Source organism: Candoia aspera, chromosome 2 (genome assembly GCF_035149785.1).
Source record: "Candoia aspera isolate rCanAsp1 chromosome 2, rCanAsp1.hap2, whole genome shotgun sequence".
NCBI classification, from domain to species: Eukaryota; Metazoa; Chordata; class Lepidosauria; order Squamata; family Boidae; genus Candoia; species Candoia aspera.
The window spans coordinates 223,944,456-223,970,830 of NC_086154.1; the positions used below are offsets into that span (position 1 = coordinate 223,944,456).

At 37.6% G+C, this 26,375-nt stretch overlaps 1 protein-coding gene across 2 annotated transcripts in view; it reads left to right on the forward strand.

Annotated features, from left to right (window-relative positions):
• SKIC3 (SKI3 subunit of superkiller complex) overlaps positions 1 to 26,375 on the forward strand; it is a 57,311-nt gene that overhangs the window by 19,523 nt on the left and 11,413 nt on the right. For both annotated transcript variants that reach the window (XM_063295411.1, XM_063295410.1), the window contains exons 19-36: positions 941 to 1,117; positions 2,373 to 2,517; positions 2,664 to 2,742; positions 2,839 to 2,900; positions 2,990 to 3,046; positions 4,342 to 4,410; positions 4,947 to 5,021; positions 5,665 to 5,806; positions 6,604 to 6,697; positions 8,227 to 8,304; positions 9,036 to 9,160; positions 13,384 to 13,507; positions 19,113 to 19,334; positions 20,405 to 20,477; positions 22,178 to 22,231; positions 22,331 to 22,427; positions 24,206 to 24,334; positions 25,444 to 25,565. In XM_063295411.1, the coding sequence (XP_063151481.1) occupies positions 941 to 1,117; positions 2,373 to 2,517; positions 2,664 to 2,742; positions 2,839 to 2,900; positions 2,990 to 3,046; positions 4,342 to 4,410; positions 4,947 to 5,021; positions 5,665 to 5,806; positions 6,604 to 6,697; positions 8,227 to 8,304; positions 9,036 to 9,160; positions 13,384 to 13,507; positions 19,113 to 19,334; positions 20,405 to 20,477; positions 22,178 to 22,231; positions 22,331 to 22,427; positions 24,206 to 24,334; positions 25,444 to 25,565 (1,924 nt within the window). The remainder of the gene's footprint in view (positions 1 to 940; positions 1,118 to 2,372; positions 2,518 to 2,663; positions 2,743 to 2,838; positions 2,901 to 2,989; positions 3,047 to 4,341; positions 4,411 to 4,946; positions 5,022 to 5,664; positions 5,807 to 6,603; positions 6,698 to 8,226; positions 8,305 to 9,035; positions 9,161 to 13,383; positions 13,508 to 19,112; positions 19,335 to 20,404; positions 20,478 to 22,177; positions 22,232 to 22,330; positions 22,428 to 24,205; positions 24,335 to 25,443; positions 25,566 to 26,375) is intronic.

The window sequence follows — 26,375 nt, forward strand, 5'->3', positions numbered from 1 at the left end:
AAGTAGGATTGTAAGCATAGTTTCACTTCGCAACTGCTTCACTTAACGACTGATTTGCCAGTCCCAATTGAGGTCAATAAATGAGGACTACCTGTAGTCTCATGTTACTTACAAAGCCAGTTGGGTGACCTTGGGCCAGTCACTCTCCCTCAGTCCTAGGAAGGAGGCAATGGCAAACCAGTTCTAAAAATCTTTCACTTTGTTTAAAAACATGGTAGAGAAAAGCTTGGAACTAAAATAGTTCTTAATATAATTCCACTCATGCCAAAAGACAAGAATGGGAAGTCTATCTTCATGAAGTCTTCCTGGTTATTTAGGTGGTCCTCGTTTAACAACCACTTGTTCAGCAACCGTTTGGAGTTATAAAGGCACTGAATGAGTGGTACTTAGGACTGGTCAAAGTTGTGGCCATTGCAATGCCCCCACAGTCATGTGATTGCGTTTCAGGAGTTCAGCAACCAGCCTGCACTTCTGACCACAGCAGTGTCCCGTGATCATGAGATCATGATGTGTGACCTTTCCTGCCGACTTCTGACAAGCAAAGTCAGTGGGGACGCCAACAGGACATTATGGTCATGTGAGATTCTTGCTTAATGGCCCGTGTGGTCCTCGCTTAACAACAGCAACTGGGATTGCCAGAACTGCTGTTGCTAAATGGTTACATGGTTTTTCAAATTACAACCTTGTTGTTTAATGATGGGGTTTCCAGTCCCAATTAACATCATTAAGTGAGAACTACCTGTACATCTAGTTTGCCTTCTTAGAAGTTACTCTAGAAGGCTGTGAAACTGGTGAGAACAGTGTGAAAATAAAATAGAGGCTGCAGTAGGAAAGGGGAATTGGAGAAGATTAATTTCCTTCCACTTAAGAACCTCTGTTGAAGCCTAATGCTTTCTGCTCATGGTGAACTCTATTTCTAATAATGTTTTCTTTCTTTCAGAGCAGCAAAATATCGTCCAGAAGTATCCTGCCTTTGGAAGTTGCTTGGAGATGCCTGTAACTGTGTATGCGTTATTTCACCATCCAAAGTGAATGTGAAAGTTTTAGGATTCCTTATTGGCCAGAACATGGAAAAATGTGTGCTCCAAAAAACTGATCTGCTGAGTCTTGGGGGAAGGTAATGGACCTTCAACAATTCTACAAGTCTGGGTTTGCTTGAGTGTCTGAGGGCTTGCTTTTTCTGCTCTGAACCTGTCCAGTCACTTTGATTAACAGGAGAGGCCTTATGAAGATGCCCCCATTTCCAGAAGTTTGGTTATCTGGTATATAGGAGAGGACTTTCTAGACTATGGAATGCTTTCCCTTGGGAGGTGCATTTATTTCCCACTCTTTCAATATTTAGGAAAATGGCAAAAGTGCATCTTTTTTTACTAAGATATTGTTAATTAATAATGAATTGTTAGTCTTAACTTCGTTGATTTTTATTTATTTGTTTATCAAATTTGTCACTGCCCATCTCCTCCGAGCAGAGGAACTCTGGGCGGTTTACAATATAAAACAATAAATATATAATAAAACTTCAATATAAAACACACTATAAAACAACTTCACAGAACTACCAAATATAATAAAATCCAGATGGCTGTGATCTCATTCAGTCATTGTACAGGAGGGGCACTTCAAGGCACTAGCCAGCCCCAAGTATGACTATTCTCCTCCCTGCCACAAGCCCAGTGGCAGAGCCAGGTCTTCAACTTCCTCTGGAAGGCTAGGAGCGATGGGGCTAATCTCACCTCCAGGGGCAAGATATTCCAGAGGCGGGGTGCTACTGCAGAGAAGGCCTGCCTCCTGGACCCCGCCAGATTTTATTATGCTCTGTAGTTTTAATTGTTGTAAGCATCTTGAGTGCTTATGTAAACAGAAAGGTGGGCTATAAATTTAATAAATAAATCTGTCTCACACTGAGGAATGGGGCAAAAATTGTTATGCTAAGTAGTTTGAAATGTAAAGGGTTAAGAATGAATGTGGCCAATTACCAGTATAGCTGTAGTCAGGGACAATGGAGAAAAAAATAATCATGGAATACAAGGAAGTAAAGTGGGACAAATCTAGTTGGGAAAAAAAAATGGTTTGAGCTATAGCTGAAGAATTGGCTACTGTTCTGTTTTTATTAGAATTGAATGTGAGATCTCAGATACTTTGGTAGCAAAATTGTCCCCTATTTCATTGCACCAGTATTGCCACAAGACTAAGGTCTATTCAGGTTTCTCACTGCCTATCTCTGTTTACACTGAGCAGTATTGTTATCAGACAGGAAAGTTTTGTAACAACCCTTGAAAGCAAGAATAAAAACCCTTAAGAATATAATTCCATTTCCATCAGTTTTGGTAATGCAAGTAATTCTCTTCTTTGGATGATCCATGTTTCCACAGGTGTTATGGTAGAGGACTAAAACTGATGTCTTCACCAAATACATGGTGTGATCTTGGAATAAATTATTATAATCAAGTACAGCATCTTGCAGCGATGGGCAGTAACAAGAGTGAAATTAGTGAACTTTTAGAAAGATCCATGCAGGTAATTTCTTTAATACAATATACAATATTAAACCAATTGCTTTTGCAGCATATCTAAGCTGTAGATAAAGTACAACATTCCTTAGCACAGTATATAACATTTAACACAGTGTTGAATTACAGTACTGAGTTCTCAGTCTCTTCCAGTGTCTGAAAAAAGCAGTGAGATTAGACAGTAAAAACCGTCTCTACTGGAATGCCCTTGGTGTGGTAGCCTGTTGCAAAGGTACATTTTAACGTAAACCTTTAAAACTTTTCTTTTTTCACAATTTAAAATTTACTTACCACAGAGGATGTTACAGCCAAATCTGTATTTTTTTAGGTGTTGGAAACTATGCTCTTGCACAACATGCATTCATTAAATCTATTCAAGCGGATCAAATTGTAAGTACTCTTGATAGCTGTATCTGTTTCAAATGAGATTACAAGAATATTCCATTCGTTTTTTTTAAAAAAACTTTTCTTTTGTTTAGAACGTTGTTGCCTGGACCAATCTGGGAGTCTTGTATTTAACAAGTGGAAAAATAGAGGTAAGTGCATGGTGCCTATATGTGGATGCTTCTGAACATTTTCTTCATCAAAATGATTAAGTACAAGGAAGTAGGTGACATACAACCAGTAATGAAACAGTGCAAAATGTTACACTCCCGTTAGAATAACTTATTGGAGCACTTAAATATTAATAAATACAATTTGAGTGCTGACCAACTTGTATTACATTTATAATCCATCTTTCCTCTAGAAGCTCAAGGCAGCTTACATGGTGATCTCCCTTTTACACCAGCAACAATTCTGTGAGGTAGGTTAGGATGAGAGAGAATGACTGGTCATAAGTCATCCATGAGGATGAGGATAGACTTGACGCTGGATCTCCCTAGTCCAGCACCTGAACTGATAAATCATACTGGCACTGTTTACTTACTTATATATAAATTGTGGGTTAGGGCCACAACTAGGTCTCTTGCATGATTGTTTCTCAGAGATGTCTCAGGAATTGCTGAGAGGCTTCAGCAACAAAAACAGAAGAAATATGTTTAATGCTATATTTATAAATACAAAATAGAAGAACATGCAGGTAGTTCTTGCTTAACCTAATTGGGACTGGAATTTCCATCACTAAGCAAAGCAGTCGTCAGGTGAAACATCACGTGACTGCCCCGCTTAGCGACGGCAGCTCTGGTTGCGGTCATTAGGCGAAGACCCCACATTTCTCCTGCCCTGAGCGAACTGCCAGCTCCGTCCCTCTGCTTCCTCCCCAGCCAGGCCTGGTGAACTCCCTTCAGCAGACAAGGCTCCACCACCCTGCCATGCTCGCCTCTGCTTCAACTCCTCCCACCCACCTCTCTCTCCCCCATCTCCGCCCTTTTGGCCACCCTGCGCTTGGCTGCTGCCTACCCCTGCCGCCCCCCAGCTGACCTTCACCATCTTCTTCCTCCCATTGCTGTCCCAGGATCCAGGCTCTGGGCAAGGGCACAGTCCCAGGACGTGCATGGCAGGGCGGCAGAGCCTCATTTGCCAAAGGGAGCTCACTGAGGCTGGCCAGGGAGGTGGCAGCAGGACAGACTCAGTGGAGGAGGTAGGGTGGCAGTGCAGGTGGTGGCTGCTGCCCAGGCGAAGGTGGCAGCTGTCGGCACTCTGTGCTAGTTATTGCCAACTAGTGGTGATCTGAAACTGTGCAGTCCAGGTATGGTAGCCCTGGAAGTTTGGATCAAGCCTGTGAGTAGGAAAATCATATCTATATAGTATTCCCTATAGTTATGTAATACGTATTTAATCTTTTTCATCCAGTTTAATAAATTTGTGTGGATTTTATGTACTCTTCCAGCAAGGACATGAAGCTTTCAAAGTAGCCCAGTCTCTGGAACCCTCCCATCTAACCTGTTGGATTGGGCAGGTAGAGTCTAATCTCTTACCTCTTTCAGATGCATATTTATGTAGCAGCAGTATTAGGATTTATACAACATATGTCTGATACAGTTCCTATTGAAAATCAACCTGCCAATAAAGCAAATTACATAAAGCATATAAGCCTAAATTTGGCTTTTGGGGTGGGTGGGTAGGGAGAGAAAGGGAAAGAAATTAAATTTAATATAAATAGAACATTTTTCATTCAGATTCAAGATAGCTGCATTTCTTGTAGTGGTTGATTTTTATATGCTGGGACCTTCAGCAATAACTAAAATTTAGTTGCATTTTCATTTTATGGTGGTTATTTTTTCAGAGATTATGGAATTGTTCCCTAAGATTGGAGTTGTTAGTTCTGCAGATGTAAATGAAACTAGCTGGATTCAAATAACATTTTGCTATACCTGAATTTAACTTCTTATTAACCAACCTATAGTGAGGAATAAGCAGGCTATGCTTGAGGCATGTACTATCAAATCAGATAGATTTGAGTTTTTACTTTTATCTTTTTTTTTCTCTTGGTAGGCCCTTGTTGCAGAAACTGTAGGCAGCTATGAAACAATGGATCTCTTCAGGCACACCACTGAACTCAGCATGCATGTAAGCACTTTACAGCTGTAGTAAACAAGCTGAGGGCTGCTTTAATCAGCAGATTAAAGAAGATAAAGAAGTATATTATATGGCACTTCTGAAACAGAGCTGTAACTTTTCTTTGATCTGTACCCTCAATATATTCGTGATTTTACTAAATCAGCCTTTTTCAACCTTTTGACCCCGGAGGAACCCTTGAAATATTTTTCCGGCCTCAGGGAACCCCTACATATTCAGGCTCAAATGTAGGGCAGAAGTTACAAAATTCCTATATTTGTTTCATGGGTAGGCCTGTACGTATGCATTAACAGTGTCTTAAACTTAATTTTTATTTAATTCTTAATTCTTAAACTTCTTAAGAGTCCCTTTTGGGAGATGGGTGGTGATAAATTTGATTAATAAATAATAAATAAATAAACTAAATATAAAGAATGAAACTTACCTCTTTAATGTGAAGTTGCCTGAATTTGAAATAATTTGTTAAATAGATTGCGATCTCTCATGGAACCCCTAGTGCCCTCTCATGGAACCCTGGTTGAGAAGCCCTGCGCCAAATCAACCAGGTGGCTAACTCTTGGGTATATGCTTAAATAATGATAAAACACCTGATTTCCTAGCTGAGCAGTTGTTAATTCCAGCTCTTCTCCAACAGACGGAAGGTGCAAAAGGCTATGCCTACTGGGTATGCTCAACCTTGCAAGATAAAACCAACAGAAATACTGAACTGTATAAGTACAACATCATTCAGATGAATGCTATTCCAACAGCACAAGTTGCTTTGACCAAATATACTGGTAATTTTATACTATATTTAAAATACCAGATGATTTCAGTTAGATTAGTCAAAATGTAACCCAGCGATCATTGTGAGATTTGGAATAGAAAAGAGGAAGCACTGTTTTGGCCAACTTATAATGAGTTTCAAATTCATTGCCACTTCATAAAGGATCAATTTATAATTTATCATTAGCCATGACAGTTAAATAGAACCTCAGTGAACCCTTACAGCGTACAGCTAAGTTCCAGAGGCTGGAGATAAGCAGGGAAGGGCTGCTGTATTCTTCGTTGTGCCTGTAAATACCCCAGAGGCTTAGGCTGGCAATGAGTCAGATCAGTTCTTGAAATGTGCCAGCAAAACTGCTACATTATGTGGCCTAAGCCTACAATAGTGATATACCTTTCCTTTTTCCTTTCCCTTTTCTCCCTTCCTCCTTTTACAAATATGCTAAAAGTAAAACCCAGCCTTCCCCAGTCTGGTACCCTCCAGATCCATTGGGAAGCCAACTGCTGCTAATTTTAAAAGTTGCAATCCCCAAACAGGCTGGATAGCAAGCTGGGATACTAACTGCTCTGTGGCAAAGGGTAATGTGTAGAATAAGGTTCAAATGTGCACTCTTGAAGCTAGTTGTATATGAGATAATCACTTCTTGTTTGTACATTACACCCAGAGATGGTGGAATAAGTATAGTTTATCTGAAATATTTCCTTTCGCTTCTGTAAATGGTTCTAGAGACATGTTTTGGAATCTAAACTTCAGATTTCTTTATTATGCTCTCCTGCTTTCTTTTTTCATTTTGCACTTTTTTTCCAGAAAGAATCCAAAATGATGCATGTGCTTTTACAATGCTTGGTTATTTGAATGAGTATCTTCAGCTGAAAAAACAGGCAACAGATGCATACCAAAGGTAGCCTTCTTAAATTGCACGTTTTGAAATATCAATTGCAACTTGAGTCCAATGTTTTTCCCAGTGCCACCCACACTAGTATAACATAGATACCAGAAGCATATTAAAATTAAAATAATTCTCATTGATCTGACCTAGTAGTAAAGTAAAAGCCATCTGAACAGCAGAATTCCATATACTGTAGGTCTCTGTACTTTTCTATATGTCAGGGAAGGATGTTTAGATGTTAGAAGATTCAATTAAAGAGTTGAAAGGCAATCCAGATCTTGTTCAGTTGCTTCTGTTTCTAATACACTTTTTCCCGTTGTATTAAATTCTATCTTGCAAGTTCAGCAATGATAAAAGTAGAAAAATACTCAAATAACTACAGTTATTAGCTAAACTTCCTCATGTAACTTCAAGATTTCAGTCCCAAGCTTAAGTTTTAAAATACTTCACACATGGGCTCAAGCTTTTGTTAAATCTCCCAGGAGGATTTTTTTTCTTTTTGTTTTTTTGGACAGAACTTTTTACGCAATATCTATGTTGATTCTTTTATATGTATAATTTTTATTAAAGAATTTTTAAAAGAATAAAAACATAGTAATTTTGAAAGAAGAGTAAGGAAAGTAAAGAAAAGTAATAAGTAAAAAAACTTCAAAGAAAGAAATAGAAAAGGGAAAGAGAGAAAAGAAAAAGTTATAAAGAAGCAGCTTCCGGTCTTCTTAACAGCAGTTACAAGTACATTTATATTTTACCCTCTCTCTCTAATGTTACAACACAATTTCCTTCTTTCCATAGTCTACCCTTTCTGATCATCAAACCCATAAATCACAAGTTCATTTTTTTCTTTTTTCAGCAAAAAGTCCATAAGGGATTTCCAACCACTAATAAATGTATATTGTTCTTTCTCTAATCAAACAAGTCAATTTTGCCATTGGTGCTAATTCTGTCATCTTCACCAGCCTTTCCTTTGTTGTGGGTATTTCAGAGTCTTTCCATTTTTGTGCGTATAATAATCTCGCAGCAGTTATATATAAAAACCATCTTCCATAACTCTTTTCTAATTGTCTATTAGTCCCAACAAAAAGAGTTCTGGTTTTAATTGAATATTAATATTAATAACTCTTTGCCTGCTGTTTCTTTTCTATAAAATACTTCTTGTACTGAGACCCATAAAAGCATTTTCAGGCACAATTTAGGTTTATATCTATTCTGTATTCTCAATATGGCACTTCTAATATAGCGATTTTTAAAAGCTACACTAACCTTACCGTACTATAGAAAGCCATGCCATCCAAACCTCAGTTCATGTTCTTCTAGTTCTAAAATTCTCTTATTTCTCATCTTTGTCAATCCTTTTTGTGGGACTTTTACACCTAAAATTGACTTTAACAAGTACAGTGATAACAATCAAGCTCTAGGTACTAAATCTGAATAATATGTCTCTCTGAAATTAGAATATAAAATTTTGAACCTCCCACACATTTTATAGGAAAGCTACTGATGCTGAAATGTCTGGAAGTCTTATTTCTGATACTTTTTTTCAGGGCAGTGCTATTGCTGGCGAATTCTGATGATAGAGAGAGATATAGTATAGTGATGAGAAATTATGGAAGATCACTCTGGTAAGTTGTAAGCTAAGTGTATTGTTACTCTTATCAAATTAAGATTCTCAGTTCTAGGAAGTATGTACTACATGAAAAATATGCCTCTTAAAGTACTGGGAAATCAACTTGTGAGCTTCCAGCCACTCTTGCAAACGCAGAGCCTCCTGAAATCATGTCACAAAAATTTGGCAGCAAACCAATTTTCTATTTTTTTGTGGTGCAAATATGAAGTAAAACAGGAATGCTCATTTTATTAAAACAGAAAAAGGCCACCAAATTAGAAAAGAGGTCTTTAAAATTCTACCCACTCATTATCACTAGAGGGTGATTACAGTATGCCTCTTGTAAATGTTGATGGCTCAAAGCACAAATCTCCTACTATTAGCTCTTAGGTTTCTTCTTATTTCATATTACATAGTTCATATTACAGTTCCTGTAATATGTAATGGAGAAGCAGTTAAGATTCAAACATATTGAGATGTTACAAGTTAAACTCAGTCTGTTAAATTTTACCTTTAAGTATGTTTATAGCCAAACGGTTGAATTCTGAACCGAAGTTTTAGGACATTCATGCAGGTGATTTATAGATAATCTAAGTCACATCCAGAAGTAACACCAATGTATAATGGCTAAATTATCAGACACTATTCACTAGGGGAGAATTTCATCCAAGAATTTTGAGTTTTAGTCTGAATGTATGTGTGATTTATTTGTTTCTAACTGAACTTAATTCTGCTTCTTTTTAAAAGTGCTCTTGGCCAGTGTGATGATGCCATCAAGGCTTATTTGGCGACTCATCTGATAGAATTTGATGATATTGTAGGAATTGCTCTGTCTTACTTCAAGAAAGGACATTTCCAAGAAAGTCAGAAGGGTAAGTGTTTCTGTTGTACAACATTTCTTCTGAAGAATCTGTGTGAAAATCACTACTTAGGTTTTGTGATGACTTGATAAACAAATATTAAGATCACAATTATTTATTCCCAGAAAGAATAGTTATATACTGTTTTCATCAAATCTTCCTGCAAATTACAACTTAGTCAGAAAGTAATGTATTAAAAATATGAGTTACCTCTGTAGCTAAACATGATTTGCTCCAATTAACTTTGTTTCCTAGGCCTGAGCTTGCAATGGTTCCATGCTTGTTCAATGTGCCGAAAGAGATTGTTGAAGTGGGATCCATAAAATATGATTAGCTTTAATTTCTATCAGTGGCAATCCTTAGCCTGCCTACTTACTGACTTATTTTTCAAATTTATATAGCTGCCCATCTCTCAAACACACTACTCTGGGAGGCATACAAAGAGCTAAAAATGATCAATAAATACATTAAAATATTAAAAACCAACAAAAAGAATAAAAGACAAAGGGATGTTAAAAATAAGGGAGCCATCTCACTAGTTCACCTGTCCCCTGGGATCCCCAGGCCTACTGGCATAACCAAGTCTTGCAGGACCTCTGGAAGCTCAACAGTGACGAGGCCAACCTCTCCTCGGGGGAGAAGATTCCACAACACAGGGGCCACAGCAGAAAAGGCCCACCACCTAAGGCCCGACAAATGTAGCTCCTCAGGTGACAGAACTTGTAACATATACTCCCTGCTGGATCGGGTAGGATGGGCAGATGAAATCGGGGAGAGGTGGTCCCTCAAGTAACCCAGTCCCATGCCATCCCATTTCAACATCAGAAGCAATGTTGTAGCAGAAAATGTACCCTTCTTCTGGCTTTGGCTAATTAAGATTATAGCAGTTTCTAAGCTGGGAGGTTGGAAGGAACATTTGTTTGTCATGGACAGAACAGAACTTCATAAGATAGTAATGTGATGCAGTCTGTATGGGCTGTTGTGGGAAGACATTAGGAAACTGAAGCTTGTGTAAAACAGTAACCAGATTATGTAATATAATTTTTATAGACCATAGAACACCTAGACATGCAGCACCTTTGCTCTTCCTTATTGTGGCCACATCTCAAACATATCTAGATTGGTTTAATTTCTAAAATAAGAGGAGGTGGGATGCAAGGGTCTGTTCTCTAGTCATAATCCCTAGCTATCTACTGTACCCTCAGGAAAAAAAAGTTAAATGAGCTCCTTGATAAATAAAACCAGGTTGGTCTTCTCCATTGCCACCTCCCTCTGGCAACCTCATCCCCACTCCAGATATTTTATGTTTTACGTAACTATTCAGCATTGCTTAGAATTGTATGCCAATTTGAAAGCTATATGTGTGTCTCTCAAATGGAGCTTGATTTATGATGACTTCCTGGACATGCCCACATAGTTTTCTTGGAACTGTGGAATGCTGTTTTGCCACTGCCTTCCTCCAAGCTGATTTTTTTTACACATAGCCTAAATCATATTCCACTTTAAAACCTTAGAATCATTGCTTGAAAAAGTTCTCTACCCCTTAATTTTTATTGCATTTTTATGCCATTTTACACTATGACAATCCACCTATTAATACAATGACTGCTTGTATGGTCCTTATTTTTTTAGACAGAACAAGCTAACTGTTTAATTTCACAACATATCTTGATCTCTTTGTTGTTTATTCGTTCAGTCGCTTCTGACTCTTCGTGACTTCATGGACCAGCCCACGCCAGAGCTTCCTGTCGGTCGTCAACATCCCCAGCTCCCCCAGGGACGAGTCCGTCACCTCTAGAATATCATCCATCCACCTTGCCCTTGGTCGGCCCCTCTTCCTTTTGCCTTCCACTCTCCCTAGCATCAGCATCTTCTCCAGGGTGTCCTGTCTTCTCATTATGTGGCCAAAGTATTTCAGTTTTGCCTTTAATATCATTCCCTCAAGTGAGCAGTCTGGCTTTATTTCCTGGAGGATGGACTGGTTTGATCTTCTGGCAGTCCAAGGCACTCTCAGAATTTTCCTCCAACACCACAGTTCAAAAGCATCTATCTTCCTTCTCTCAGCCTTCCTTATGGTCCAGCTCTCGCAGCCATATGTTACTACTGGGAATACCATTGCTTTAACTATGCGGACCTTTGTTGTCAGTGTGATGTCTCTGCTCTTAACTATTTTATCGAGATTTGTCATTGCTCTTCTCCCAAGGATTAAACGTCTTCTGATTTCCTGACTGCAGTCAGCATCTGCAGTAATCTTTGCACCTAGAAATACAAAGTCTTTCACTGCTTCTACATTTTCTCCCTCTATTTGCCAGTTATCAATCAAGCTGGTTGCCATAATCTTGGTTTTTTTTTTTTGAGGTTTAGCTGCAACCCAGCTTTTGCACTTTCTTCTTTCACCTTCATCATAAGGCTCCTCAGTTCCTCTTCACTTTCAGCCATCAAAGTGGTATCATCTGCATATCTGAGATAGTTAACGTTTCTTCCAGCGATTTTAACCCCAGCCTTGGATTCCTCAAGGCCAGCATGTCACATGATGTGTTCTGCATACAAGTTGAATAGGTAGGGTGAGAGTATACAGCCCTGCCGTACTCCTTTCCCAATCTTAAACCAGTCCGTTGTTCCATGGTCTGTTCTTACCTCTGGAATTTTGCATTTAATTGGGCATATCTCCCCCTATCACTGTTGCCTTTTGCTTTCCTTCTTTCTTGGGCTACTTCTAGTGTCTCAGAAGACAGCCACTTTGCCTTCTTGGTTTTCTCTTTCTTTGGGATGTATTTTGTTGCCGCCTCCTGAACAATGTTGCAAACTTCTGTCCATAGTTCTTCCGGGACCCTATCTACTAAGTCCAGTCCCTTAAATCTATTCTTCACCTCCACTGCATATTCCTTAGGGATATTAGTGAGCTCATATCTAGCTGATATGTGGGTCTTCCCTAATCTCTTGAGTCTGATCCTAAATTGTGCAATAAGGAGTTCGTGATCTGAACTACAGTCAGCTCCAGGTCTTGTTTTTACTGACTGTATAGATGTCCGCCACCTTTGGCTGCAAAGGATGTAGTCAATCTGATTTCGGTGTTGTCCATCTGGTGAAGTCCATGTATAAAGCCGTCTCTTAGGTTGTTGGAAGAGAGTGTTTGTTATGCAGAGTGAGTTGTCTTGGCAAAATTCTATCAGCCTATGTCCTGCTTCGTTTTGTTCTCCCAGGCCATGCTTACCTGTAATTCCAGGTGTCATTTGACTGCCCACCTTAGCATTCCAGTCTCCTGTGATGAAAATAACGTCTCTTTTAGGCGTGTTGTCCAGTAGGTGCTACAGGTCCTCATAGAACTGCTCTACTTCAGCTTCTTCAGCATCTGTGGTTGGGGCGTATATTTGGATCACTGTGATGTTAGATGGCTTGCCCTGAATTCGAATTGAGATCATTCTATCGTTTTTTGGATTGTATCCAAGCACTGCTTTAGCCACTTTACTATTAATTATGAAGGCTACTCCATTTCTTCTGTGGTCCTCTTGTCCACAGTAGTAGATCTGGTGGTCATTTGATGTGAAGTGGCCCATTCCAGTCCATTTCAGTTCACTGACGCCCAAAATGTCCATCTTTAATCTTGACATCTCACCAATAACCACATCCAATTTGCCCTGGCTCATAGATCTTACATTCCAGGTTCCAATGGTGTGTTGATCCTTAGAACATCGGATGCGCCGCTCATCACCAGCACCGTTGGCCGCTAGCCGTCCTTTCGGCTTTGAGCTGCTGCGTCATCACATCTGGGGCTAGTTGAACTCATCCTCTGTTCCTCCCCAGTAGCATTTTGACCATCTTCCGACCTGGAGTTCTCATCTTCCGATGGTATACCAACATATCTCTGGTTGTACCGATCCATTTAGTTTTCACAGCAAGAATACTGGGGTAGGTTGCCATTACCTTCCCCAGGGATCGCATTTAGTCTGACCTCTCTGTCATGACCTTCCCGTCTTGGGTGGCCCTTCACGGTTTAGCTCATGGCATCATTGAGGTGCTCAAGCTCCAGCACTACGGCAAGGTAACGATCCTTTGCTGAAGATCTTGATCTCTTATTAGCTAAATATTTGGTATTTCCTGTTATTAGAAATTCATACCTGAGTTATTTGCAGGAATTTGTGTGTGTCTGTGTGTGTGTGTATTCGTATTCCTGGGGAAGCATTTGATTAAGGTTGCTGCCTAACCGTTGTTCTGAATTCTAATTTTATTCCTAGCTTATGAGAAAGCCCTTGCCGTTGCGGAGTCTGAGCAAGATAAAGCATATATATTAACAGCCCTTGCAATAATAGAATACAAACAAAATCGAGTGGATGCTGCAAAGACCCTCTTATTTAAATGGTAAGGAGTAAGTACAGCTGTATTTCTCTAAACCTATTAAAGTATTTTAGAGTCATCCTAATCCCTTTTAATAAGCTTAGAGTACTGTAGGCAAAATGGGATCATTGCTGACTAGAAGGAATCCCAAGGTCTGCAGAAACATCTTTTAAAAAAGAAAGATAAACAGGAAATGTCTCTCCTCAGGAATAGCACAATGCAGTCACAAAATACAGAATTATAGTTTGACAGGAATTGAATGGTCTTCCTGGAGGGAATTTTGGCTAACTTTGAAGAAGAAAATTCCTTTTACAAATTATAATTACATTCCTGCAAGTTCCATCTGTTCTGTGTTCTATTTAATAGCAGAGTCAGTGGTTGTGTGTACCTTAAAACACCTTGGAATGAGATGCAACGTCTGAAGAGTCCTCAGTTATAAGAAGTGCAGGAGTTTGTGGGTTTAGATAGGAAGGAAGCCCCAAATTGGCCTGAGAAGATGGATATTTTAGTTTTCCCATTCACTTCTGGTCCTTTAGAGCTTAGTCCATAGATGAGTGTAGCTGAGAATTCAATATTCATGAGTTAGTCCCAGCACCTGCCTTTTCTTCCACAACTCCAGTGACTCAACAGCACTATCAGATTTCTTTTCAAGGTGACGGGAGCATGAAGAAAACTAGGCTTTGCGCTGAGATACATTGCATCAATTTGTTCCCTATTTGCAATCTTTTGCATGAATTTAATTTGGATCTATGATGCTATTGCCTTAAGAAAGAAAAGAAACAAAAACAACTTGGGATATATAGGTAGTCCTCACTTAACAACCATTTGTTTAGTGACAGTTCGGACTTATGACAGTGCTGAGAAAGTCGACTTACAACTGGTCCTCATGCTTAAGACTGTCACAGTATCCCTGCACTCACGTGATCACAATTTGGGTACTTGGCATCCAGTTTGCATTTATGACCATTGCAGCATCCCGTGGTCACGTAATCGTCTGGCCAGCTTCTGGCAAGAAAAATCAATGGGGAACCATGTGATTCACTTAACGACAATGTGGTTCATTTAACACCTGTGGTGATTTGCTTAACGACCACTGCAAAAAAGGTCATAAAATCGGGTTGGATTCGCTCAATGACCACTTTGCTTAGCAACCAAAATTCTGGTCCCAATTGTTGTTAAGCAAGGACTACCTGTAGTTGGGTCTGTAATTCATAAGAACAATTAATTCATTATCATTTCACTTTTTTTAAAAAGAACTTTATTAATTTTCAGAGTATAGTTAAAATACAAAATATAGAATATAGAAAAGTTAGAATACAGGACTAAAGAAAAAAGAAAAACTGTAAAAGTGCAAAATAGAAGGAAAACATAAACAGAAAGTGACTTCCGACCTTCTCCAATACCCATATAGATTACAATACAATCTCTTACCATTAATTAAACCTTAGTAACATTATTTCTATCAAACAAACCATTTAATCATTAAAACCCAAAATCAAAACTTCATTTTTTTCTGACACAAGCAAATAGTCTAAAAGTGGTTGCCAAATAGAGACAAATCCAGACACAGTATTTTCTCTTATCAACAGTTAACTTTGCTATTTGGGCCAGTTCCATCAGTTTAATCATCCATTCATCCACTGTAGGAATTTGTGCTTCTTTGTGTATATAAAAGTCTTGCTGCTGTAATCATGTATAAAGGCAAAATCCCAGGTGGTTTCTCGAGCTGTTTTTCCATCAGTCCCAAGAGAAACAGTTCTGGGTGTTTTTTGTAAGTCCACTTTAAGAATCTTTTGAATATTAACACATATTTGATCCCAAAATTTTTTGGCCTTCTCACAAGTTCACCAAAGATGATAAAAAGTTCCTTCACCAAGAGAACATTTCCAACAAACATTTGTTACTCCATTGTACATTTTTGACAACTTATCAGGAGTTAAATACAAATGATACATCATTTTATAAAAATTCTCTTTTAAGTTATAATTCAAAGTAAATTTCAAACCTTTGTTCCACATGTTCTGCCATTGCTCCAACATAATATTATATCCAAAATTCTTGGCCCATTTAATCATACATTCTTTAACTTGTTCATCTTCTAAATTCATCTGTAACAATATTTTATATATCTTTGTAATAACATGTTCATCATTTATTCAAAGTTCCATTTCAAATTGATTTGTTTCATTGACAAATTTAAATTTCTTTTTATCCACTTTAAAACGTTCTGACAATTGTGCATATGTAAATCAATGACATGCAAAACCTTCCAACTCTTAACTGTTCCCTTGTTTTAAGTTTAGGTTCACCCTCTTCAAAGTTTAACAAATCTTTATAATTTAAGCAGCTTGTTTTCCTCACATTTTCTCTTCTAATAAATGCTTCATGAGTGACAACCACAATGGTACATTAGGGGATAGTCTTGTTTTATATTTGTTCCAAACCCTCATTATGGCACTCCAAACAAAATGGTTTTTAAAATCTTTATTAACTTTAACTTTATCATACCACAAGTAGGCATGCCACCCAGATCTCAATTCATGTCCTTCAAGTTGCAATAACTTCTTCTTCTTCAAAGTTATCCATTCCTTCATCCAAAGCAAACAACAGGCATCAAAATACAATTTTAAATCAGGTAAACCCAAGGCTCCTCGTTCTTTGGCATCTTGTAACAATTTATATTTAATTCTTGGTTTCTTGCCTTGCCAAATGAACTTAGAAATATCCTTCTGCCATTGTTTGAATGGTAAATCTGTTGTCAAAATCAGTATAGTCTGACAAAGAAACAACATCCTAGGCAAAACATTCATCTTAATCACAGATATTCTTCCCAAAAGAGACAGTTGTAGTTTTTCCCATCTTAACAGATCTTTTTTCACATCATTCCAAATGTTAACATAAAGATTCTGACACAATATATTATTCCTGGTTGATAAAATCATCCACAAATATTTAACCTTTTTTTCAATCTTGAAACCAGTCCTACCCATCAACAATTCTTGATTGGACGAAGTCATATTTTTAGTCAACATCTTTGTTTATTGTTTATTAATTTTAAGTTCCGCCAATGACCCTAATTCTTTCAATTTCTTCATCAGATATTCCGCAGTATCCAAGGGTCCTGTAGTATCAAAACTAAATCATCAACGAAAGCCCTACGTTTGAAGACCTCTTTTTTAATCTTTAGGCCCTTTATTTGTTCATCTTGTCTAATACCTCTATTAAAAACTTCCAATACCAAGATAAAGAGCAAAGGCAACAAAGGACATCCTTATCTTGCTCTTTTTTGTATATGACATGGGTCAGTTAACTCATCGTTCACAGTGATGCTTGCCTTTTGAGGTGTATAGATTGACTTGATTCCCTGAATAAAATATTCTCCAAAGTCCATATTTTCCAAGACTTTAAACATAAAGCTCCAGTTCAAATTATTGAAGGCTTTCTCTGCATCTAGGAAAATAAGAGCCGCTTGACACTCATTATGATATTGTAAATATTCTATAATATCTAAGACAATTCTTACATTATCTTTTAACTGTCTTTTCGGTAAGAACCCACATTGATCATGGTGAATAAAGTCCTGTAAAATTTTCTTTATTCTTTCCACCAGTATTGGAGCAAATATTTTATAATCATTGTTCAACAATGAAATTGGTCTGTAATTCTTAATTAAAGAAGGGTCTTGACCTTCCTTTGGTAGAAGTGCAATATTAGCTTCTTTCCATGAATCTGGCACTGTGGAGAGTAACAAAGTAGAGTTCATCAGTCTTTCAAAAGGTTGAAGAATCTGATCCTCAAAACATCTGTAATATAATGCAGACAAACCATCAGGGCCTGGTGCGTTTCCCTATTTAGTTCTTTTTATAGCTTCCACTATTTCAAAACTAGTTATAGGATTATTCAGTGTTGCTTCCTGTGACTGTGAAAGTCTTGGTAGGTCTTGTTTATTCAAATATTCATCTATCTTCTCCAAAGAGACTTATTTTTTATACAAGTTAGAAAAAAAACTATAAAATGCTTTCTTAATCTTCTCATTGTCCAATAATTGCACATTTCCTTCTTGAATCTTTAATACCATTTTCTTCTCTCTTTCTTTCCTCAGTTTGTATGCTAACCACCTTCCTGGTTTATTTGCAAATTCAAAATGTCTCTGTTTAGCATATTTCAACTTTGTTTCTATTTCTTTCACAGTTAGCATTGACAATTGCTAATGTAGTAACTTAAGTTGGTACACAGATCTGTCGGTTTTTTCTGTAGCTCAGTTTCTTTCAACTAGATCTGATCCAAAATGTTCTGTAACTTTTGTTGGGATTTCTTCTTAAGACTATGGTTATGATAGATGAAGTGACCCCTCATAACCACTTTACTAGTGTACCAGAGTTTTTAAATCTATTTCATTATCCAAGTTAATTTCAAAAAAATCATTTAATTTCCTCTTACAGTCCTCTACAACCTTTTCTTTTTGTAAAATTGATTCATTCAGTCTCCATCTAAATGTCCTGAACGTTTTCTTCATTGACATACCATTATTATCTCACTTTTTGATGAATGGTGATATTCCTCAATGCAGTAGTAGATTATAAAGACATTTCTTAGCTATTGCCAAATTACCAAGTTACCAAATTACCCATTAATATGCTTTTACTGCCTCCAATTCCTATTAGTCAGCCATTTGTTAATTAAAATTTTTATAACCTGGGAGCTTTATAGCTTTTGTAGTCAGGTACGTCAGGTAGTGGTTTCTGAAAGAAACTGTTCCATATGATTTCTGTTTGGAAGAGACTTCCCAGAGGAAAGTTATTTGACTATATATGAGCAAAGCCTAGATTTGAATATTACTACTCTGTAAGTCCTTGTTCATAAATGTCACTGATAAAAAGATTCACAGAACAGTAATTGCCATATTTACCAAAGTAAATGTGTACTCTGCGTTGCTTGTTAGGACTAAAATCCAGCTAGTTTGAGATCAGAGGATAAATACGAAACTTATTCTCACTGAGTCAGACTGTTGGTCAAAGAACTTTAGAAGGGTCTACTCCAGCGGGCAGGAGATCTCTAAAGCCAGCTGACAGTGGTGATGGAGCTGATTTTTTTCATTTGGGGATATTAAGTCTGAATGTAGGATCTTCTACATGCAGAATGAGGGGTTTTTTTCCCCTAGAGCATTTTGGAGTGCTTCCTAAGCAAAGAAGTTTTCAGGTATAAGATGGAATTAAGAATTGTAAATATTGTGCCAAGAAACAACAGATTCTTCATATTATACTTTAATGTAATACTCCTTAGAGCAGCCTTTACCAACCTTTTGACCCTGAAGGAACCCTTGAAATATATTTCAGGCCTCGGGGAACCCCTGCACATTCAGGCTCAAATGTAGGGCAGAAGTTACAAAATTACTATATTTGTTTCATGGGTAGGCCTGTTTATACGCATTAACACTGTTCTTAAACTAAAAACAAAGAATGAAACTTACCTCTTTAATGTGAAGTTGCCCGAATTTGAAATAGTTTTTTAAATAAATTGTGATCTCTCAGAGAACCCGTAGTGACCTCTCACGGAACCCTAGGGTTCCACGGAACCCTGGTTGAAAACCCTGCACTAGAGTAATAATTTTTCTCTGTTGCACTTACAGTTCTATATTACAGGAACCTAATATGGAAAGTCTGCAAGCTTTATGCAGTTTAGGGCTGGTCAAGCAGGATGCTACACTTGCAACAGCAGCACTTAAAGAACTATTAAAGCACACAGGAAAAAAAGACAATATTTATAAGCAGTGCCTTCTTACATCTGCTGTCTATGCATTACAAGGCAGACATCTGGTTGTTCAGAGGCAAGTTTCTAAAGCTGTCCACAGGTATGTAATTTGTTTTCTAAAGCAAGCTGTGTTACTTTTGCATACCACCCATTCCCAGAAGAAAAGTGTTTTGTTGAAATTCTCTGAGCTTTACTTTGTCCTCTGGGTTACACAGCTGAACTGAGGCAGAGGTTTGCAGTTTAATATACTGTATCTTCAGAATAAAAGTAGATGTAATTATATGACTGCTCTCCCCCTCCAGTGTTAGATAGGATTCTTTTCCAGCTAATATGAAGCCAAAATAGTTTTCATACTAATTCTGTGATTTAAGGGGAAAAATGAACTTTCTCAATTTATGTAAGGTAAGACAATTATATAGACTTAAAATAGAAGTCAGGATGTTTGAACAATGTACTGCCTGCTTATACTTCTATGTTAAGTGATTTATGTTAAATGTAATAACATTTACAGTAAATTAATTTAGAAGCAACTGATTTGTCATATCAATACTCAGTATTTCATTGAATTAAATTACTAATAATATACTGTGGGTGCAAAGTTCAAAATTAGGAGGCTCACCTGTTAAAGACTTTTTCTACCAGCTCTTTATAGCAAAACTAAAGCCCCAACAAAGTTCGGAACAGGACTGATCATAGGTTTTCTGGCTTCATTGTGCTTCAGTGATGATATCAGATATGAACTACAGTTTTCAGATTAGCAAAGGTTACTTGCTCCACATCATTTAAAAAACGTTTATAGTTTGAATTGAACCATGGAGAGTTTAAAAAATGCAAAGCATGCTGTTCAACACTAATTGTAACTGAAAAGAGTTTTTTTTTAAGTCAAGTACAGTTGTGCTGCCTTGATCTTCCTGCATTACTTTGAAATTTATATCTATTTAACCTGTTTATTATTTTTTCAATTAGTTCTAATCAATTTATTTTTAAATCACAAATCTTCACAGATTTACTTTACTTTTTACTATATTAAAAGGACTGTGAGCATAAGTTAGAAGTTGCTGTGTTAGAAACAGTTACATCGAAAGTATGTTTCATAATTTCAGTCCATGTTGATTGATTTACTACTATAGAAAATTGTGATTTTAACTCTGCTCTGGTCTCTTACTTAAGCAACCCAGATAATCCTGCCCTCTGGTCCCTGTTGTCACGACTGGTCCCTCGCTATGTTCCACAAAATGCCAAGGTAAATATGCACAGATGAAAGTACAAGCTGAATTACAGCTTTATTAAATGAGCACATGGTATTAAAAGGTCTCAAAATTAGCATCAGCATCATAGTTTAATTTTTTGACAAGCAACCAACTGCAACATGCTCTACTTATCAAATTGATATAAAGCTATGCATGTTGTTTTTTAAAAATAAGGGTCATGTAAGGCAGGTAATAAGCAACATAGCAGCTTGCTTAGTTGGACCCATTTGTTCACCCCCCCCACCCCCGGTCATTACTACTACCTGCCCAGGGGGAAGGTTATCCGAAGAGAAATGATGGAAGATAGATTGGCAACCATCTCAGAAAATTGCACTGTCAGACCCTTCCCTTCCTGCGGACCCACAACCATCAGCTGCCCTGTACAAAGTATCCTACCAGCTGTCCTGCTGGAATTTTTTTTTTTTTGGCAGTAATATTTATTGCATTTTTATTTACAATGTTTTATATTGCTTGTAAGCTGCTTTTGGAGGACAGATATCCAGAAAGATGGATAGAAGCAGTGGTAATAAGTAAATAACAAGCTAAACTAATGGTGACTGTGGATCCTTCTATGATTATGTGAAGGAGGTTAATGGGAAAAGATTGAGGTCTCTACTGAAAATACTAATAGCTGACACTCCTTTTAACCACACCCTCAAAAGTTCTTCTTAGCTGTAATGGATGTGTGCTGATTGATGGAACCTTCAATAACTAGCAGTTGTGCTGGTAGAAAAGGTAATTTATAATAGAGTTGGAACAGGGAATAATGATTATTTTAAAAAGCATGTTCCCTTCTATTTGTGCTGGCTCCCCTACAAGTACTGCTAGCTGGCATGATGTAGTTTTGGGTTTAGCTGGTATGTATGTGCATTTTATAGTTCTTGCAAGATTCCTTTTGTTTTTATCACCATTTTCTTAAGGGATAAGGTATAATAATGAGCTGTTATCACTAGAAAAATAGATGTTAACTCAGCTGTTAAGCATAATTCTTTCTAATGTGCTTGAAGCACCAATACTAGGGCCCCTTCCAAACACCTACCAGTTCACCCCCCTCCCTTTAACTATCAGGAACATTTTTGTGCTGCTGTGCAGCCTTCCACAAGCTTCCTTAATTTTCTTTCCTTGAGCCACATTGTGTTTTTTTTCCAGTGGCTAATGGGAAAGCACCAAAAATGGAAGCCATCTGCTGCCCTTTTTTTGTTCTTCATTGCTAGATTTACTTTTTGCGTTGGAGAAAAATGTAAACAACCTCCTCCCATGAGCCACTGCACAAAGCCAATCAGGGGAGGAAAACTGGAGATTCCACCAATGGGAACAGTTCCAACCAGTGGGAAACTACCTGCTGTGCAACTGTGGATAATGCTAACTTCATAACCTGTTAATGAGGACACAAAGACCACCAGAACTCCCATGGATTCATGTGGCTGGTCAAGGGGGAGGGTGGAGTTTTGCCTGTTAAAAGACCCTAGATCTCAGTCCCACTACTTTCATTTAAGATTTGTCTCATTATGTCATCAAAGACGTACAAAGGAAGATGAGAAAGGAACCAATTGACATTTCTTCATCATTTTAGAACATTTAAATCTGTATGCTTGACAATTTTTGCCAAAGGCAGCAGAATTATTCTGACTTATTGATAGTGGGTTTTGTAATATTCTGAAATACTATTCTTAATCAGTGTTTTCTCTTACAGGGTGGGGCTGTGGCAGGAAGTATTGCTTGTATTCTTGATCTAAATCATGGGAAGGTTAGTGTTTTTGATATTAAAAACATGACTATTACTTTGGAGCAATACTCTTTATTTTAAAAAGTCAAAATATGCATTTGCTCTGTATCTTTTGTTTAGAAAGCCTTGCTGAATACTGCAGTTAATCAGCTGGCCATAGGATGTCACAAAGCTGCAAATAAAAAGAATATCCAAAAGGCAATTCATCTTTCTCCAGGTGACACATTTAAATCTAGAGCTAATAATTCTTACTCTTAATTTTGAACCAGATTTAGGGGCTTTTCCAGAATATATTTGAACAAGTGATTCATAAATTCAAGACAAAAAGGACAGGTTACAAGCTAATTTATTTCTTTATTGATTACATATATTACATATAGCAAAATTTGAATAATAAGTAAATAAATAAAATAAATATATATCCCACATTTTCTCTAGCAGCTCAAGAAAGCAGATACAGTATATGCTTTCCAGTTTTATTCTCGCAATAATCCTGTGCAGCAAGTTGTGTCATGGGATAATGACTGCCAAAAGTCATCTAGTGAACTTTATGACTAAATGAGATCATGCACCTGGGTTTCCCCAGATCTAGCTCAGCATTCTAAGCACTAAGGACTATTTATTTATTCCAGTGTTTCTCAACCTTGGCGACTTCAAGATGTGTGGACTTCAACTCCCAGAATTCCCCAGTCAGCAAAGCTTGAGAAACACTGATTTATTCAACGTACATGGCCACCTCATTGCCAAGCAACTCTTTCCAAAATGGTTCATCCATGAACGGTTTTGTGCACAGAACTGCTGGAGTATAGAATACATGGATGTTTGGTCGAGGTACAGAACAAATGGGGCTCTTTTGTTTTGGATATGGATGAAACCCAGTTGATTCAGATAGAAGTGTTTTAGGGGAAGTAAGAGTGGAAAAAAGACAAGGGTGGCTCTGTGGGGGAGGTAGGGAAGTGAAGGCGCTGAGATGTTCAAGGGAGCAGGCCAGCCAGTAGAATCTGATGCATTTGAAGCATTGGTACTAGAGGAGAGGGAATTTGACGAGAAGGAACAGAAGACACTGGGGAGATAGGGAGAGTGGACAGGTTAGTGAGATATACTGAGCTAGGAACTGTTGAAGGGAGAGGCTGCAGTGCACAATGGCCTCACTCTGTTTACCTCATAACACCACTCTGGTATCCCAATGGGTTGTTTTGTACAAGGTCTGAAACAAAAATATTGTGATTTTTGTTTCTACTGAACTGTAGCTGATCCAGAATGATTCAGCAGAGGTTCCTGGATGCTGTTTGTTTGTTTGTTTGTTGGGGGTTCAGAAGAATACACATTTTCTGACTTCTGCCAAGCACTGTCGATTAGTTGCATAGGAAGACTAAGAGAACAAATACTGATATGTGAGTTTGGCTAGCTGTCATTTTACAGCTTGGTCAAACTTTATTTGTACTTGAGATTTTAACATCAAACTCTGAAGATAGATGAGAGAGAGAATACTTCCTTTTTACTGTTACTACATCATTCTGTACTCTTACACAGTGTCTCAATCTTTAGGGGAAGAACATGTAATGAGAACTGGAGTCCAAAGCAAAAGAACAATATTCATACTTGGCTCTGTGATTATGTATTTGTTAATATTGTTCCTGATACTTAAAGGCAACTGTTTCACAAGAGCACTCTGTTTCTGAAAGCCTTTAGTGCCTTCTCTGCCCTTATGAAACCCTTTGTGGACAGGGTTAAAGAAACCAATTTTATTACCCTTTAAGTACTGTGTGTAACTTGCTCTTATGTTCTGCCTCATTATAAAATACTGTAAGTACCTAAACAATAATTAAATCTAACAACAGAATGTTTTATGCGACTCAGGCATGCAAGATGTAGTGATTTATTCATTTTATACTTTAGGTTTCATATTGTTGTATACATTCACTTGTTTAACTATTGAACAGTTTGGTGGTATAGTTTGAAAATGACGTCTTCCGTGTGTTTATTTCATTTCAGATGATCCTGCAGCTTGGGCAGTACTCCTGGCTGCTTGCCATGCAGAAAACACAATTGTTCATCTGCATAATAAGCAGGCCAAGCAGACACATTTGGAAAAAATGATTGTCACCACAATCTCAGCTAAGAGTAAGGCCCCTTTTTTTCTTAAAGAACAACTGTTCTTTCAGTTTTATTTAACCGAAATGATCATTAATGAGAATATTGGTGCATGGGGCTGCAGCAAAGTCTATACAGTGTAGATAGAAAAGAAATCCTTAAACATAATTCCAGAAATTGTGGAAAACATAGAGACTCTAGATGTGTTACGTTCTTAAACAATCATTGCAAGCACTGTTGGCAAGGATGCTGTACAATTTCGTTGACTTGCTGGGGAAGATCTGGCAGAGCATCAGGAAGTTGACATCTATACATTGTATAGTAATGGACCTGTTTGCAATCTTCCCAGCTGGCTTCTGACAAGCAAAGTTAATGGAGAAAGCCAGATTTGCTTATCGACCACAGTGATTCACTTAATGACCACAGCAAAACAGGTTGTAAAATTGGGCATGACTCACTTAATAGCCTCACTTAGCAACGGAAGTTCCAGTCCCAATTGTTGTAAGTCGAGGACTACCTGTATTCAACAGTCCTCTTCCAAATACAAAACCCCTATAGCAAATGGCATTCTAACTAGATTCTTTCTACAGGTCACAAAACACTTGTCTTAATAGTGAAAGAAACACCTTAGTTACGTAGTGAAAATGTAAGAGCTTAATTCAACCCCTGTGATAATCTTTCCTGGTGATCAAATATGTCAGTGGCTCAGGTGACAAATGGCATGCCAACATCCTATCAATTATTTTGGGAAATAGTGAACTTACAGATTAGGAAATCTACTCCCTTATACAACTATAATAAAGTCAGGCTTTGTTTAATTTCTTTCCATTTGTTGACTGTAGCAGCAAGATACTGGAATCCAAAGGTAAAGGTTCCTAGAGGGTTGGAATCGGAGGAATAGATGATACTGGGGAATAGGGGATCCCAACCATCAACTTTCCAAGGCCAAACTCTTCTGTCACAGTGCTAAATGTTTTAAAAGTTGAAACATAGTTACATATTTTTAAAATACGGGTTGCTTTAATGTAAAAACAATGATATTCTTTTTACTGATTATCAGAATAACATACTTTTTGTTGTAAAGAGTTGGAATTAATACATGGGATATGGTGAAATAATGAACTTCATGTGCTTTGTAGCCAAAGAAAAGGATCTTCCAGCTTCCAAAGCTCAAGCAATTGAAGAGTGGTCTCTTTTCCAAGCTATTACTGGCTTAAATGAGGCGGGTAGAACTTCAGAAGCTGAGGCTCTCTGTGAAAAGGTATGATTAAGGTTAAGATGGTTTGTGCTGCGCTGAATCTTGAATTTTAGGTAAACCTACTCAAAAAGTCTGATCCAGATTGTTAAAAATTACTGCAGATATTGTGCGTAGCAGCTTGTCTGCTTGACCCAAAAGATGTGACATAGGAATTCCCCTGTAGCAATGGCTTTATACTATCAATGGAGTGCACCATACACAGAATCAGAACTAAGGGTCAGATTCCGGAAATGTTTTCTCTGTGTAGTCAAGGAAAGAAGCAGGACGCTCTGTAAAAGCCAGCTGAGAGAGAAAGAGTGTGCCCTATTACCTTACCATTTTATCATAGATTTAGGCCACAATCTTTATATACTTGAGAAGGCTCATTAAATGCAATGGAGTTTAAATAAATATCCAGGATTAGATAATAACCTTTGCATGTTAAGGATTTCTAAATTCATACTTCCCCTTTGTATCTCTTGGATCTTTTGTTTAATCTTTTCCCATAATTTAAATTTCAGAAATCTGGAAAAAACATGGATTCCATTCTTAATGAAAATATCCATTCTTAATGGATTGAGATGAGACTGCTTATTATGCTTAGAATAGATCTAGGGTTGAGTCCAAACTATTCTTTCTTTCTCCTATAAATTTAATATTTTGATCACCTTCTGTGACAAAAGACTTGGCCTCTTAGAATATCTCAGTAAAACCATGTGAAAAGTGATGGTGAGTGTACAGCTGTGACAGTACTAGTTTTGCTTTCAGCGGAAAAGCTGAGATTCACTTTGGATTTGTTTGTAAATGTTGAAAATATTTTGTCTTTGGTTTACT